The 14,862-nt window shown below is 35.2% G+C and overlaps 1 protein-coding gene across 1 annotated transcript; it reads right to left on the reverse strand.

Moving 5' to 3' along the window:
• Positions 1–378: 378 nt before the first annotated feature.
• Positions 379–2,202, reverse strand: LOC132598875 (uncharacterized). Its single transcript, XM_060312018.1, has one exon. It carries the CDS (start codon positions 2,036–2,038, stop codon positions 575–577), a length of 1,464 nt encoding a protein of 487 aa, XP_060168001.1. The 5' UTR covers positions 2,039–2,202; the 3' UTR covers positions 379–574.
• Between the last annotated feature and the right edge of the window lie 12,660 nt (positions 2,203–14,862).

Here is a 14,862-nt window from a genome sequence, read left to right on the forward strand (position 1 = left end):
ACAAGTAAAAAGTGAAAAAGGCTTAGCCTTCACTAAATTGAGTAAAAGCTTATCCGTATCCAAATTTATATCAACTCAATGAATCTCAAACATGTATATTTGGTATCTATGTTTATCACTTAACCATTTTTACTAAGTATAAATTTTATGTACAATGCGGGTATGTGTTTAGTAGTATCATTGTGATACGGATTGCAAACTTTACAAAAACTCATTCTGGAAAAAGGTAGATCCATCTGTACTTTTTCTTGCTCTTTAACTTCTAAGTTAAAAAATGGGAATACAGGAAAATCTGGAAGAAAAAAAACCCACCAAATGCATCGAAATAAAAGGAACATATACTATAAATGCAAGGAATCAGGTCGAAGAAGCATAAAATAAAGAAACTCATTCTCCACTCATCAAAATGTACACAACATGGCACATAATCTTCTCAAGACTGAACAGAATAATTAAGAGGTAGTAATACTGTAAACTCATGCCCTAGTACTTTTATTTTATTACTTCGCTAGTAACTTTTATATGAAAGTTCAAGATATTCATATACCTTAAATTAAACAGCTTCAGGAATTGATCACACTGATGTTTGCGTATTAGGCTTGACAGGAACAACCTTAGCAGCTTCTTGAGTTCTCATGTCGCCGGAGCTAACCACAGCTTGTGGCGGCATTGCGTGGTACTGCGGTTGTTGTGGTGGCGGCGCCATGACACCACCTTGTGGAGGATAGTACATCTGCCTATCGTACGCCATCTGTGTGTATCCACCTGCATCCATGGTAGTTGTGGGTCTAACCATACCATATCCTTCCGTATACCCACCCACCTTCTGTGGTGGTCCCTGAGATTGTTGCAAAGTTGGTGGTGCTGCTGCAACTGTAGGCACTGCTTGTGGTAAACTCGGCATCACATTGTATACTGGCTGATCCCTGTATTGATCTTGTGGGTGTGGCATCCTTTGAACCGCGTAATATCCTTGACCAGGTGGGCCACCCATTGGCCTAACAAATTGAGGGTGCTGGTGCTGTTGGGGGTGCGGGTGCTGGTGCTGCTGCGGGTGCTGGTGCGGGTGTGGATGGTATGCTCCTGCAGGTGTTTGAATCATGTAAACTGGTTGTTCCGTGGCGTGTACTCCTCCTCCAGGGACTTGTTTTTCCTGCCAATAGCCTACAGGAGGTGCTGTTGCTTGAACGGGTTGAGGAGCTATTTTCTCCGGTACCTTCTGAACATAATAGTCACCACCTCCCGTGGTGAAAGCTGCTTGCAGATTATCGTCGCTTTTCCGGCGATACATATTTTGTTGCTCTTCTAGATGTAACCTCTGCAGATCCTGAATGTGTTTCTGGATCGGATCATCCACTACACCATGATGAACGGGAAGAATCTCCGGTTCCTTAACAACTTGCTCAGTATTGGGATCTCTCAATTTCATATGTGGCGGTACCATCCCCAGAAAATCTGCGTTTCCAGTCGGCGATGCAACAGCTCCGGCCACCGGAATCGAGCCTGAATTCAACGCATCCACAAACCTATCCTTCTCCGATTTCGAATCCTCTGAACCAAAACTCCGACTCTGCGACACTCCAGTTCCGACAGTCGCCGGTGGATTCGCCGTAAATAGAAACAACCTTAACCTAGCTGGTCTAGGTGAAGCTCTGTACATCCGATCATACTCATGCATCATATGGTCAAGATCATCTTCATTAGTAACAGAAATCAAGGCATCAAGCTCCTCACCTGGCAGCTGATACTTAAAGGAAACAGTATCAGTATCACAAATAGCAGCAAGCTTAGAAATGAGCTGAGGAAACTTAGTATTCCGATCAACGGAAAGGATTTTGGTTTCACCGCCGATGTAAGCAAGCTGATTATCATGAGGTCTAGGGTGAATTTTACCACCATAACTACACATGAATTTGACCTTGTAATTAGGGATTTGATTCGGGTCTTCCCATGCTGCAGTGTTTTCGAAATCGATTTCACGGGAACGGGGAGAAGAATCGCCTGATTCAGGGTAAGATGTGTAGGAGAAGTTCTCCATCGGCGCAAATTAGCGAGAGAGGTAGATTTTTAGGTTTAGGACTTTTTTTTAAAACTTTTTACTGTTTTTGGGGTTTGAGTTGTTAGGCCATTTGAGAGACTGAAAAATGGAAGAAGAAAGAGGGGGATTTTAAGCGGCTATTTGAGAGGTTTTATTATTGTCACCCGTGACTTTACGGAAAATCTGTGCAACTTGTTGCGTTTGTGTAGAAAATTACGCCAAGTAACAGCAACTCATCATTGTCTGTTGGGTCAATAAAACAAAAGGAACACATTGGATCATTATACTCGCTAGTCGCTAAGCACGAACTGTGGATTGCTCTCCCGTTTGTAACAAGTGTCCTTATCCTTTTATTTTGGTTCAATTTCACTTTACATAATAAAAAAAAACAGATTTCCTTATTATTGCTAAGTGATCAGATCTTAATATTTCAAGTTAATAGTAATATAAATTTTTTAATTAAAAATAGTTTAGTTAAAATTCTATTTTTTTAGGAGTTATCAATTTTTTTAAGAAGTATGCTAAAACCTAAGCTTTTTTATTATTATTATTTAAAGTGGGGAAATCCTAGTGCTAAAGAATAAGTAAACATTTATTTTGAATAGGAGGAAGTAATATTATTTGGTGTGTTTAATTAGTTTCCTTTCTCCTGTGGTATTGTAGAAATTATACCAAATAAAAACAAATTAATTTAATTTCAGAGTGCATACCAGTTGTCTTTGACTCCCTCTGTCTCAATTTAACACATTTGATATTGGGACGTGAATTTCATTTGAAAGAAAGAGTTTGTAATGCTAAAAAATTCTGTTCCTAAAAGTTATTATTTATATTAAAACTATTATTCAAATATATTTAAAGTGCAATTTTATATGTAACGGGCTATTTTTCTCCTAGTATTTTATTTCAATTAATGTAAAATATAAGAAATATGAATGTTTTTTTTTTCGCGGTTACAAATTTATATAATAATGTTTCTATTTTCATGACATACTAAAAAGGTTAACATTGTTTTATTTCAGTATATATTCACAAATCTATATATAATATAAAGTTAGACATAGATAAGGTGATGTGACACCTCTCCATGATCAGCATTTATATTTATCTTTTTCCTCAATTTTTTGCCTTTTTTCCATATTATTATGTCATTTTGTTTGGCTTTTCTCATTATTATATTAAATACTAGTGAATTCACCCACGCTTCGCGCGGTCACCTTAAATAAATAAAATATTAGAAAATAAATAATACTTTGATTTATAAATGAAAATAAATCCTTACTAATAAAATATTTGTTTATGATTCTACAATGAGTTATTACAGTGTAAATAACTCATTTACAAAGAAATACGGTTTGTCTTCTTATAATAACGCTATTAAAAACCGAAACATGAAGAAAAAATAAATAAAGAATGATTAAAACGCTCCTGAAATAAAAGTGAAAGTTTTCCAACTACTTCAATTTTAATTTTCTCAATTGCTGCCTCAGTACATAAGAGCACCACTTGAATTGTGCCGCTTGTCTAGCCTTAGTTCAACAACCACCACAAAAATCTTTCACTTTCTATTCCGTCTTAGAAAAACATCACACTGCCCACTAAAAAGTAAAATTTGCACCACTAATTTAACCAAACTTCTCTATGAAATTCCATCAATATTTTTACTAAAGGAAATCGTAATATAACTATACAAAACTAACGTATTCCTCATTAACTAAAGAGCATGTAAAACATTTCTTGTCCCCACTATTACCACAATAGAAGCGAAATATGATGCATGAATTGTATCAAATATAAACCTGTTGGGTATCCATAATTTATAATCATATGACATGTGAGCATATCCAATCAAAGGTTACATACAAGAAATAAGTTGGATCTTCCAAAAATCATTTTTTAACTTTATTGAAGTATGATAGTCCGCAAAACCCTTTAAGCTATTCGCTAACCTCTCCGCTTCATGCTGCCATGCCTCCATCCACAATTGTTAGACCATAAAAAACCAAAATTAACTTTCACTGAAGCAAACAAAGAGAAAGAAAGAGGGTGAAAAATATGATAAAAACTTATTGCAATTAATGGCAGATGACACAAGTCTGAATAAGGATTTTTTCAATGTTGATTTGTTAGGCATATGAGAATGTTGTTTACAGAGTATATATTTGGTATGTGATGATGCTTAATGTAAATTAAATGAGTTTAATTTTGGTTGGTAAATGGGTTTAGGGTATGCATGTTACATTTGAGAGAGTGATTAATGAGAATTAAATGGGTTTAATTTTCTGGAAAATGTTAAGGTAAAAAATAAGGCCAAAGGCACAATATTTAAAAAAAAAATACTAATAGAGATCCTGGCAGTTTGCCGAAGTTTGAGTTACATCTTGCATTGACAGTTATATTTACATTTCTTCTAATTGTTAGAGACGTTTCAATTTCTTTTTCCTCCATAAATAAGGAATTTGAGAGGTTGGAAGTTGGAACAATAATAGCTATTTCATTGTGAATTTAACTCAATAGCCAATTTAGATAGGTATGCGTAATGTAGTAAGTTGAAAGTAAACAATAAATTACTCCATGAATAAGAAGAGTGGAGTATTAATTATTGGGTCATTTATAGTTGTTCCAATAAAATACATAAAAAAATGGGATAAAAGATAAAAAATAGCAAAAAGCTCAAAAAAAGGAGAAAAAAGATAAATGTGTTTCTAGGCCATAGAAAGGTGTCACTTCACCTTATCTATGCCTAGCTTTATATTATATATAGATTTATTAATTCCCCATTATTAGAAAGAATTACTAAACAAATCCTATCAATTAATTTGGAAACGGAAAACGCCTCAATCACTTAATTGAGGAATTTGAATGGGTTATTTTCCATTAGATAGGGAAGGACAACACACCGCTATATATATTCAGATTTGTCCTTCAGCGTGGTTCATCATATGTAAGTTGATTCAATGATTTTCTGTTTTTAACTCCATTTTTCTTAGTGAGGAGTATATGTGTTTTGCTTCTTTTGAATTATTAATTGTATGTAATTTTCTGTTTTTCTCCGTAGGTGCTGGAGTCTTTTTTTCCAGTAGCGGACAATTGCAGCACTTCAAATTATGAGGCTTCCTGTGCAATTGTGCAGTGTAGGAAATTGTTGTCTGCAAGAAAAAACACTAAACAAATGATTGTTTTTCAGTGATCGGATACCTTACTGCAGTCTGTTGATTGATTTTTCTATAGGAACCGCTCCATTAGAAATAATGGTAACCTTCTGTTTAATTTTTTATAGGTTTTGACATCCGTGATAACAGATTATTTTTTGGAACAAAACCAGCCATGAGAATGAGGGATGAAATCCTAGAGAAAAACTGCAACCGAACTGACAAATTTAATTTATGGACTTATAACTTATGTCATGATATAATGGTAAATAATCTCATTTTCTGGTTTGTTGGCGTGCATTTGTGGCCAGGCAAACATCGTGCTATTTGATAGACGAATTATAACGTTAATTGTAACATGTTTAAGAGAGCACTACGTCTTCGATATTCCACAAATTGTTTTTGTCAAGCTAAAACATTTTTTGAGTTAATGATTATATATATATATATATATATATATATGATTGTTGATACTGTTTTCTAGATTATCAAGTAAATTTACGTTTTCTTTTATCTTTTAGCAGGAAGGGATGGTGGAAGGACACACATAAGACTTAAGCCCTCTAAATGCAAATACTAATCAATATTATTATTTACAATATTAAAATGATTCTTTTCCCTCATTAAAGAAGTCACTGTATATAATTGCAAATAAATCATTAAATACAATATTAATACTATTTACGAACAACATTCAAATAGGAACTCTTCTTTGTGACTAAGTAGATTAATTAATCAAATTACTGAGAAAGTAGATTAAAGAGGTCAATAACTTCAGTATTATTAAGGCAATGTTCAATCTTTCCCCTTTAAAACGTAACCTCCGGTGAATTAATCATGTCGATAAAGTTAAAATATTAATTTTTTTGTTTAATTAATTCACAGAATTAAATTCTGTCCGTATAAAATTTAAAAAGGTGTCTCTGTAAAATCACAAAACTTTACTAAGTAGTTATTTTCTTAACCGCGCAAAACGCGGATAGATTTACTAGTTTTATAAAATTGTTAAATATAAAGGTTGAGTATAAATCACTAAAGCTATCGAATTTAATCTGTTAAACTATCTTTTTAATCATTACATCAAACTCCAAGTGAAATCAAAGACCATAATGTCAAATGGCGGGGAATGAGTTATTTATTTATTAGATTGGCTAGTCCGATATATGGTAAGTTGAAATTAAAATTTCATCACTGTACATCACACTTATTAATTATTATCCATACCAAGGGACAAATGATATTATTAACATATCGTGTAACACACTCAAGTAACTTTAACGCCTTTATATTACAAAGAGTACAAATCAAAGGTTAGAATTGACAACAATTTTTTTAATCAATTAATAAATAGTGACGGGGGTAAAAATATTATTAAGGGGTTCATCAGTGTAATTTCAAAGTAAAGAGAATTCAAATAAACTCCATTCTGCCCTTTTAACTCGTCCCTGATCATTAATAGCCGTAGCATTCATATTTTACCTAAACAGTCAATTATAATTTACCTTATATAATTAGAATACAAAACAACCTTGAAGTAGGTATGTTACCTTTCCATTTGGATCTACTTGAGCAGAGTTTATTCTTTGAATTTGATAAGACCAATGTGATGTCTTCAATTCAATCCCCTTGAGTAAAACTTTTGGGATTATATAGTGTCCTAGACTAACCTTTTGGTGCTAATCAGAGGCGAATCCATGATTTCAAGAGTATGGGTTTATCATTGCTTTTAAGATAAGATATAAAATTTCATAGTGACATCAACTTGGCGAGCAAAAGATAATTAATTACGTTTTTTAATGAAATAAGTTGTTTTTCATCGTTGCAGCTTAGCGCCATGAGGTTTTTTGATTTCTTTTGTCTTTTGAGACTTGGTAAATTAGAAATAAAGGGGAAAAAATAATCTAATGTAATATATTAAAGAATTTTTTACTTTGGGTAATTAGAATTATAAAAGAAAAAGAATTTAGAATAATATAAAAAGGAAAGTTAAAAGGCTGCTTTAGAAAATAAAAGCAAAAAACAAAAAATGTGCAAGAGTTAAGGTTTGATCCTAAAGACCTTGAGGATATAAACACAACACCTAATCAGTGCTCCACTAAGCCTGATTTGACTATGTGTTCCTTGAGTTAAAATTAGATATATTTTCAGAATTATACATATAATATATCGAGTTTAGTCGAGTGACCATGTATTCACGTGACCCAAATTATGTACATAAATTCGCCCCCGGTGCTAACTCAATAAATATAGCGTCCTTAAAGTTACGTAATGTAGAGCCAGTAGAGGCAATATATACTCCTTCGAGATATGTGTATATGTGCCTATTATATCCCTTGTCCAAATAAAAAAGTTTTGGTTTTTCTTCTAAACGAGCGGCGTGTGCAAATTTCTAATTAACTTTTAATTTGAAATTGCAATTGAGTTCAAGTGTCAAGTCAGTATACTTGTATGCATTACTAATTTCTAAAAATGTAAATAATAGTGTATGATTCCAAAATGAATGAGTGCTTGAGCATCCAATATTTTTAACGTATCCGTCATTGATATGACTTGATCCAATCACCAGAGATTATAATTACTTTAGTAGAATGGGACGATTCACAAGGGACGTTATGCCATTATGCTACTCAATATAACAAGATTCGAGATTCAATTTAATATGTATGTTGAGAGTGTCAAAGGAAATGTATCATCTATTTTGAAACGATTATGATTGATGTCTTAATTTCTTATTATGAATAAGAGCGGAAAACAAAAAACTCATCAAAATTGAAATTCTAACAGACAAACTATATATAATTTCTTCTCATGTGACTAAGTTTTAATAGAAAATTTTACTTGTGTTGATTGAGATAAGTAAATACTTCGTGGGGTGCCCAAACATCAACATATAGAAAATGACTAGAGAAAATAAAATGTCAATTGTACCCTACCAACTAAGTTGAAAAATTTGAGAAAGTAGATGAGTGGGAGCAGGTCATCAAATTCATGGACAAGTGACGACAGGGTAATACGAAGAGCAAGTGGTGTCAATTAGGACTTTGACTAACATAGGCTGGGCAAATGGGTTTGTCCGTTACTGGGAATGTGCAAGCAAAGTAAAATTTTAAAAGCTAAACAGCCAATTATCAAATGCCAAACAGAGACTCAAAATTAATACACAATATATAAAAAATTAAATTGCTGACTTGAATAAAGTTGTCGTTAAATATCTCGTTCTACATGAAAATGACCCCTGATGTAGATATGATTTTTTTAGCAACATACAGTACTTTTTATGTAGATGTGAATTGACATGCCCTAATCATGGAATTGACTATTTAGGAGCCTGTTTGGACGGACTTATGCCTATAAGCTGAAAATAGCTTATGAGCTAAAAAAAAAATAAGTTAGGATAGTCTAACTTATTTTTTTGGCTTATAAGCTGTTTTCAGTTTATAAGCTGCTATAGATAAGCTATGTCAAATGGGCCCAATTATTTTTTTGAGTTTATTTTAAGCATAAAATAACTTTAAGTTAGTCAACCGAACACTTAAAAAAGCTAAAAATAACTTATAGGCAACTTATAAGCCAATCCAAACCGGCTCTAGTTCTTTTTATACTAAGTAATTATCTACTTTTACTAGTTTTTCACCTTTCCCCCACGCTTTGCTCAATGAAGTCTCTGAAAATTTATATTTATTTACGTGAGGCGTAACTTGGAAATCCCATCATGCCATGCCACGATTGTTATCTGTAAAAGTTTTATATAATCGTTATTTTAAATTACAACACAATAATTAAGAATTAAGACATAATTATAAAGGTATCATCAGGGGTGGCTCGACCACAAGACTAATAAAGCAATCGTTTGGGCTCTAATTTTTTGGGATCTCATTTTTTCCTCAAAGATGTATTTTATATATAAATTATTGCCTCAATCGAAAGAAGTTTTTTAAAATTAAAATTAATAAAATCTTATCTAAGATCAATAATGTCTCAAGAGAGATTGAATAGAGTAGATATATTATCAATTGAAAATGAATTGTTAGGACAAATCAATTAAAAACAGTAATTAATGACTTCGTATCTAAAAAGTTAGAAAAGTATACGTTAAATAAAAATATATATGACGATCTTTCCTTTTAAAAAAAAATAGGGCCTTGAAGTTTGGCTTTAGACCCCAATGTTGTTGAGACGGCCTGCGTATCGTCACAAGTTCATATCTGAGTGTTCTTATTATTACAGTTATTTAATTAATTATGTATCCTCTGCTTTCTTTTTCGTTATGTAAAGAACTCACATGATCAAATTAATAGTGCTAATGTTGAACATCAAATTCAATCCATCTCTTATAACTCTTTTATGCGAGTAATTTGAAATTCTTTTCTTCTCCTGTTTCCTCCCTTCAGATGTTAACTAATGGATTTTCTTTCATAATCCCACTTACACTTTTTTTTTTTTGACTTAAAAGAATAAAAAGAAAAAATAGCAAACACCATCTAGTTGCAATCAATTTAAACGTTCTTAGCCGAAACTATACAGTTCGCAACTAGTGACTTGGCTATTCTTTCCACTAATTGATCCTGAATCTGATATCAATTATCCAGAGCATACTCATTGCAATTTTATTCATCTGCCTTTATTAGTGGAAGAAAACTTATCAATTGGTTGACTTTGGAGGTTGGACTAGAACATGTTTCTGTTTTTCTTCGTACTAATTTGGATGGTGACTACACGAATTAATTAAGGAGGAATAGGAAGGAAGAAATGGAAAAGACATGTAGTCACGAGCTAAAATTATGAACTTGATAAGTTCTACCCGCTTTAAAGTTACTAATATTTGTTTCAGATTATACTTTTAAAATTATAGTGAATTTTCACATATATAACTATGATACGCGTTGAAAGTTGGGTCCGGAACCAAAATGGCTCCAAAAAAAATATTTTGAACCAAAATGCCCCAACAAAAAAAAAAGTTACCAAAGTACCTATAGCGCAATATTTTACTGCGCTATAGCACTAACGGAGACGGCCCCGTTAAGTCCTATAACGCAGTAAAATAATGCGCTATACGGAATACGGTCCAACGTATAACGCATGATTTTACTGCGTTATAGGAGACCATAAAATCACAAGTCCCCCTTTCCATTCTTCCCTTATTACGTAATTTTATCTTTTTTACGTAGTTTAGCCGTATATTAATCATGCTTTAAGACTCTGAAACTTCAATATTTTATATAAAACTCTAGTTATATTTGTACAATTAATAAAATATGCTCAACACATCAAGAATACGTGATACTTTCAATTGTCGTTTTAATAGTTGAAAAGTGCTCGAAATCCTTTTTTGTTTGAAGACTTGTAGTCATTAGCTTTAAGTTATTTATCTTTTAGGGTTTCGTCTTATTTTTAAATTAATGCTTAACTTTATTTTCAATGTGTCACGTTTTTTTTATTATCAATAATAAAGACTAATGATAATATTTATAAATATGCTAAAAATGTATAATATTTACGATAAATTGTACAACACTAATGTATATACACTATCGAGGATGGGTCCCACATATAGTGTGGCGGAGACTATCCCTAAGCCTAAGGCTCATACCATCCCCACCGCCCCTCGCCATCGTCTCCGTCGCCCTTTTTCCTCTTAATAATCGGGCGCTCCAAGTCATGATCATCTCATCTTCCCCTAGCCCTTGCGCCCTTAACTAGAACGTGCTTCTTCTTGGGATCTTGTCCCGCTAGCACGCTCAGAACCTCAGGCTGAGCTGGGTCTGGAAACTGGACCTCTTCCTCGTCGGGAGTCGCCACCGCAGGCGCCGAAGGATGAACCTGAAAAATATATAAATATTAGTACCATTTCTTATTTATGTTGAATACATTAACGTTATTTATTTAATCAAACATGTGTGTCAACGGGCGCCTGAGAAGGCTCCTGAGATGGGTGTGATGGTGAATATGAGGTAGTCTCCTGGACGAGATGTTTTTCGAAGTCCAAGTAAAGGTTATAAAAATTAAATAAACATTTATCTTATATTGAATAAAATTAGTTTAAGTAAAAAACTTACATGCGCCTCGGTAGTCTCATGAGAAAACACCTCTGCCTCGGCAGGCTGATGAGAATGCTCCGGAATGGGCAGCTCCTGTGGACCCATTGGCGCCGAATCCTAAAATATGAAAAAAATGAAATAATAAGTACTTTAAATGATCAAATATGTATATTAAATATTGACCTTATATTGAATAAAATTAGTTTTAAGTAAAAAACTTACATGCGCCTCGGTAGTCTCATGAGAAGACACCTCTGCCACAGCAGGCTGAGTGGGTGGCTCTGATGGACCCGCTGGCGCCGAATCCTAAAATATAAAATATTACTAATATATATATTTAAAATAAATAATTTAAATGAACAAATATGTATTTTAAATACTAACCGGGATCAAAAACTCATCAAAGTCAAGAATCCGGGCTCCCTCTGAATTCCTCACAGGCCGCTCATCAGCTAATGAAACGCGTAACGCCGCCCAATCAACGTTATCACGCTCCTCCATGTATGCATTATGGCTCGGCTGTGATGAAGACCCGGGTATCTCAGCAAGTAAGAGCGCCGGCGTAAACGTAGGTGAGTCTCCAGGTGAGCTGCCACCGGCCTGGAAAGGCTGCGGATGGACTAGACCGTGAACGCCCTCTGGAATGGGATCAGCCTCATCCGCCTCATCTACCAGTCCTCCACCACCAGGTCCTCCGGCAACAGCGCCGCGTCCTCTACGCGCACGATGTCCTCCGGCAGCACGACGTCCTCTGCCAGCACGGCCTCCTCCTCTGGGAGCCCCCGGTGCTGCCTGATACTCAGCCTCTGGAACAGGCTCCGCCATGCGCCTAATCTCGCCTGCCTAGCGGATACCATCCTCGAAAATCCTAACCATCTCCGCGGCAAGCCCCGCAAGCCCAGGGTAAGGCATATGCTCTAACCCCAAGATGCCTACACGCTGTACGGCCACCAGCTGCATTTGTGTTTAACAGAAACAAAAAAAAGTTTATTTTTAAAACGTAACAATTAATGAAATTAGATAAATCTAAATACGATAAACTTACCAATGCCTCGTACTGCCACGCGAGTGCTGAATATCCTACATCCCTAGGGGGACGCAAAGCTGGGTTGCCAATCAATCGGCGTGTGATCTGATGGTACCAGCGCATGTAATGCTCAACGGGAGTCAAATGGCCGACCACCGCTAAAGTGCCCAACCTATTCTCCCAATGGTGGAGCTGGACATCCATGAAAGCCAAAAAAATTATCATCAATGGCAGCCCGATCGTCCCGCTGGTAGTGTCAGAGCTCATGACGGACATCAGGGGGTATACTCTGTGTATGCCCAAACTGTCGTAAGACACGCTCGGGCATGTGATCCTCTACGATGTACAGGTGTATCAATGGACACCGCGACCTCCAAACCCCCTGACCTGCTCTACAGAAGGGGGGCAAACCATCTAATATAGCAGCGTACGGCGTCCATATAAATAGCTGCATAACATATAAATACAAATCAGTGATCACCATGTAGAAAAGACGTTTAATTAAATTATTAATGTAAATTTAAATAGTTTACCGCATCATCCGTCATGTGATCAAGCTGGTCCCGGAATGGAAGAATACTGTGGTGCGTATCGACATCCCGGTCAAAACCCGCTATCCACCTCCTCGCATAAGGCATGTCAATCTCGAGGTGATGTCTAGGTATTGGCTGAAAAGGCAGCATCCTTTCCCACGCCCATAACTGTAAGTGATATTAGAAAATACGATTTTTTAGTCGCCCTTCCTTTCAAGAGGTTTGTTGACATTACAGGAACGCAACTTAAATATTACCTGGAGAAGAGCAAAAAATCCACACACATCTCTGACAGCACCAATAGACGCTCGGCACAGGCATCTGTAAAGATACGCCAAAACAGCACCGCCCCAGCTGTAGTCTCCCAAGCGGTCCAGATGCTCCAAAAAAACCAAGTAACGTAAACTGACAAAGGCACCCGATGAATTCGGGAACAAGATGCCCCCGAATATAATAAGCAGGTACAAATGGGCATGACGATCAACATCGTCCTGCGGGGTGCTGTCGCCAACCGGATCCAGACCCTCCAAATAAGTGCAGAGTGCACTAAGCTGAACCCGACTCTGTCCGGATATCTGGGCCGCGGCATCAGGCACGAAGTGGGTGAGCCTAGTCAACTCTGTCACCCATGTCCGACCAGGAGGAGGCTCGTACCGAGTGTACAGTGGCTCTCCATCAACCCGCAATCCAAAGAAGACCTCTACATCCTCAAGTGTAATCGTGGCCTCACTAGTGCGAAGATGGAAGGTATGTGTCTCTGGCCTCCACCGCTCAACTATGGTCGTGATGAGCGCCCAATCATGCTGTACCCGACCAACGGACACGCAACGGTAGATGCCGCCCCGAAATAATATCTCCAACACGCGAGGATGTGGGGGGTGCTCGCGTAAAAGAGTCCACACTCTCTGCAGCCTACGGGGACGGAGCCTAGTAGATATCCCTATACTACCGGCCCATAATAACTCTGACCTATGATTGTCTTGCAAAGACAATACTGATCTATCAGCGGGCCCCGGGTGAACAGCGGGCCCCGGGTGATCATCGGCCCCAGGGGGAACATTCGGATCCATGAAAGAGTCCGGTCTGTACAAACTAAATTAGTCATTATTCTTGAAATGAAAGATAAGTTATATTAACTAATCGAAATTTAGCAGTAATATTTGTTTGGAACTATATTTTGAATATGTGATATATTTTTAGTTGACCAAATAGCCAACACAACTACGATAAAATTAAACTAAGAGTTCATATTCGTCGACCACATATTTTCCTATAAACTTTATATTTTTTTCGTTAGCTTATGTATTTATGAAAAGAAGAACTTTAACTATTCTTTTTAAGATAATTTTTTTTTATTTAACATATATATTCGTGCTTTTAAAATTGTATAGATTAACATTTCATAATCGTTTACAACTTGTTTGGATGGTTGTTACCTATTGTATTATATTATGTTGTTAGTATAAATAAAATGTTTGCTTTGATTGCTACTTTAATTTTATTGTTATGTAACGACGAGAGGTTCTATTTTATGTAACGACTGATTTGGTCCTATATAATACAACATAATACGATAAATGTCAAAACAATACATAACAATCATCCAAACAAAATGTTAACAATATAATAATTCATTACCAATCAACTTCTTTCAATTCATAAAGAATATTTAATAAATACTCAATTAACAAAATAATAATTCATTAACAGTTCATAAAATAATTAACCAAATTCAACTCATAAACATATAACAAATTAACAATGTTAAGAATTCATAAATAATTAACCAAATTAACAACTCATAAACATATAACGAATTAACAATGCATAAACATTTAATAATTAACAATTCATAAACATTTAACAAATAATGAATTAAACAAAAAAAAAAAAAAAACGGAACAGTGGCCTAAGCCACTGCCCCCAGCGATCAAACCCAAAAAAAAATCATTTTTTTTTATTAATGATGATTAAATGTTAAACATGCATGCAATATAATGTATATAACAAAATAATAACAAAAGTTCATAGTAGAAAACCTTAATCGAAGATTTTTTGTAGATATTTTAATCGAGTT

The sequence above is a fragment of the Lycium barbarum genome, chromosome 6 (genome assembly GCF_019175385.1).
Source record: "Lycium barbarum isolate Lr01 chromosome 6, ASM1917538v2, whole genome shotgun sequence".
In the NCBI taxonomy this organism is placed as follows: domain Eukaryota; kingdom Viridiplantae; phylum Streptophyta; class Magnoliopsida; order Solanales; family Solanaceae; genus Lycium; species Lycium barbarum.